The sequence below is a fragment of the Ascidia mentula genome, chromosome 3, assembly GCF_947561715.1.
Source record: "Ascidia mentula chromosome 3, kaAscMent1.1, whole genome shotgun sequence".
NCBI lineage: Eukaryota > Metazoa > Chordata > Ascidiacea > Phlebobranchia > Ascidiidae > Ascidia > Ascidia mentula.
In genome coordinates, this window is record NC_138568.1 from 8626205 (window position 1) to 8627764 (window position 1560).

Below are 1560 nucleotides of genomic sequence, written 5' to 3' on the forward strand. Positions count from 1 at the left end.
TTACAGTGCTGACCCAACCTGATCTTTGAGATCCTCAGTTTTAATGCTGATTAAGTTGTCTAAAGACACGTGAGAGTGTAAGAGAAGGGACTCTGTCAGGTCCACTCCGATGAATTGAGTAATCACAAGTCCAAATACCACGTCGTCACCCTTTCCTAATTCTTGACAAACTTGAGGCAAAACATCAGCTCTGAAGTGATTTAAAATGTAAATAAAGGTGATATATTTTGTGTAGGAAAAACATAGATTTAAACAAAAAGATTTTTAAGGGATTTATTGCAAATTGTCACAGTCGCGCGAGGAATTTCGAGTTATGTGGAAATAAGAGTTTGTGAATTCAGATATTCTTAACCTAGTTCTCATTACTAGACGTTATTTTTGTATTGTCTCGAAACTTTTTTTGAAATAAATAAGCGAATTTGTGTGGGTAATTACAAGATAGGTACTGCACTAAAAACAAAAATAAAAAATAAAAAAAGATAAAAGAACCCTGGCTACCCAAATTGTTTTTAAATGTTTAACTCACCCACACCACGGCTTCATTCGTTCAGCAAGCGTTCGACTCAGGCAAACACCAGCACTACCTGTTCCAAACTGATGAGTGTATGTCCGGCCTTTGTATTTAGTCTAAGAGAAAACAAAAGCTACATCTTTTAAAACAGAAGAAATAAAGATTTCTGTTGCTATCTCTTATGTTTATAGTGTAATTTTATTCACCCATAGTAATTACAATTACATTAATTATGATTACATGCTTTACACTAAAACAACGTACTTTAAAACTTCGCCGACTTCTTCTTCCAATGTAAATACTCTCTTTCCAGTTGAACCCATTAAGATATTCCAACAGCCGATCGACATTCACGTATTGGTCATCGTCAAAACTGCACCACCATCTACGTAACCAACAAAACACCAAAAAGTATTTTGTAATTTCTAGTGAGAAAATACACATTTAGCAATTTTATTCACAGCACACGTACTCCTTTCGTAATCTAGAAATTAACACTCGCACCAACCTTTTCTCTTTGTCAGCCATAAACATATCGTAGGCGACTCCTTGCTTGCATCCAATGCCATCCCTACATATTAAATCTTGGTAGATACTACGTTTTACAGGTATATTAGTTGCTTACGGTCCGTGTGCTGCTTCACATTTCGTCGGAACAAGTTTGTTTTCTGAAAAGTTAACGGAACTTTAATAAACTCTTTTAAGGTTTACATGCACTTTCCTCAAAAGCCTTGGCTTAAAAAGTATTGAATTTTATGAGGTGAGAAATTTACAAAACCTTGTTAAAAGTTACGGAAACGATCAACTGGTTTAATTTATATGAAATACCAGTGTTTGATGTCCTAAAAACGACCGATTTAAAATTGCGGATAATAAACTGACGTTAGAATAGAAATTAATACAAGCTTACCACTTTTGCTTTGATAGATCGGATCATCTTTGTCTGTTATGATGGTTGCCTATAGAAATCAGATACAAAGCTGTTTGTTTCACTTTTTTACAAATAAATATGTTATGTCTGCATCATTGGTTGTGACTTGGACCGAAAA

At 34.6% G+C, this 1560-nt stretch overlaps 1 protein-coding gene across 1 annotated transcript; it reads right to left on the reverse strand.

Moving 5' to 3' along the window:
- On the reverse strand, positions 1-1560 carry LOC145895510 (beta-1,3-N-acetylglucosaminyltransferase lunatic fringe-like). The gene is made up of 6 exons (XM_082984315.1): positions 1422-1560; positions 1137-1179; positions 1020-1082; positions 776-896; positions 527-627; positions 1-190 (listed from the first exon to the last, which is right to left on the reverse strand). The coding sequence occupies exons 3-6, from the start codon at positions 1043-1045 to the stop codon at positions 1-3; spliced, it is 438 nt and encodes a 145-aa protein (XP_082840441.1). The 5' UTR covers positions 1046-1082; positions 1137-1179; positions 1422-1560.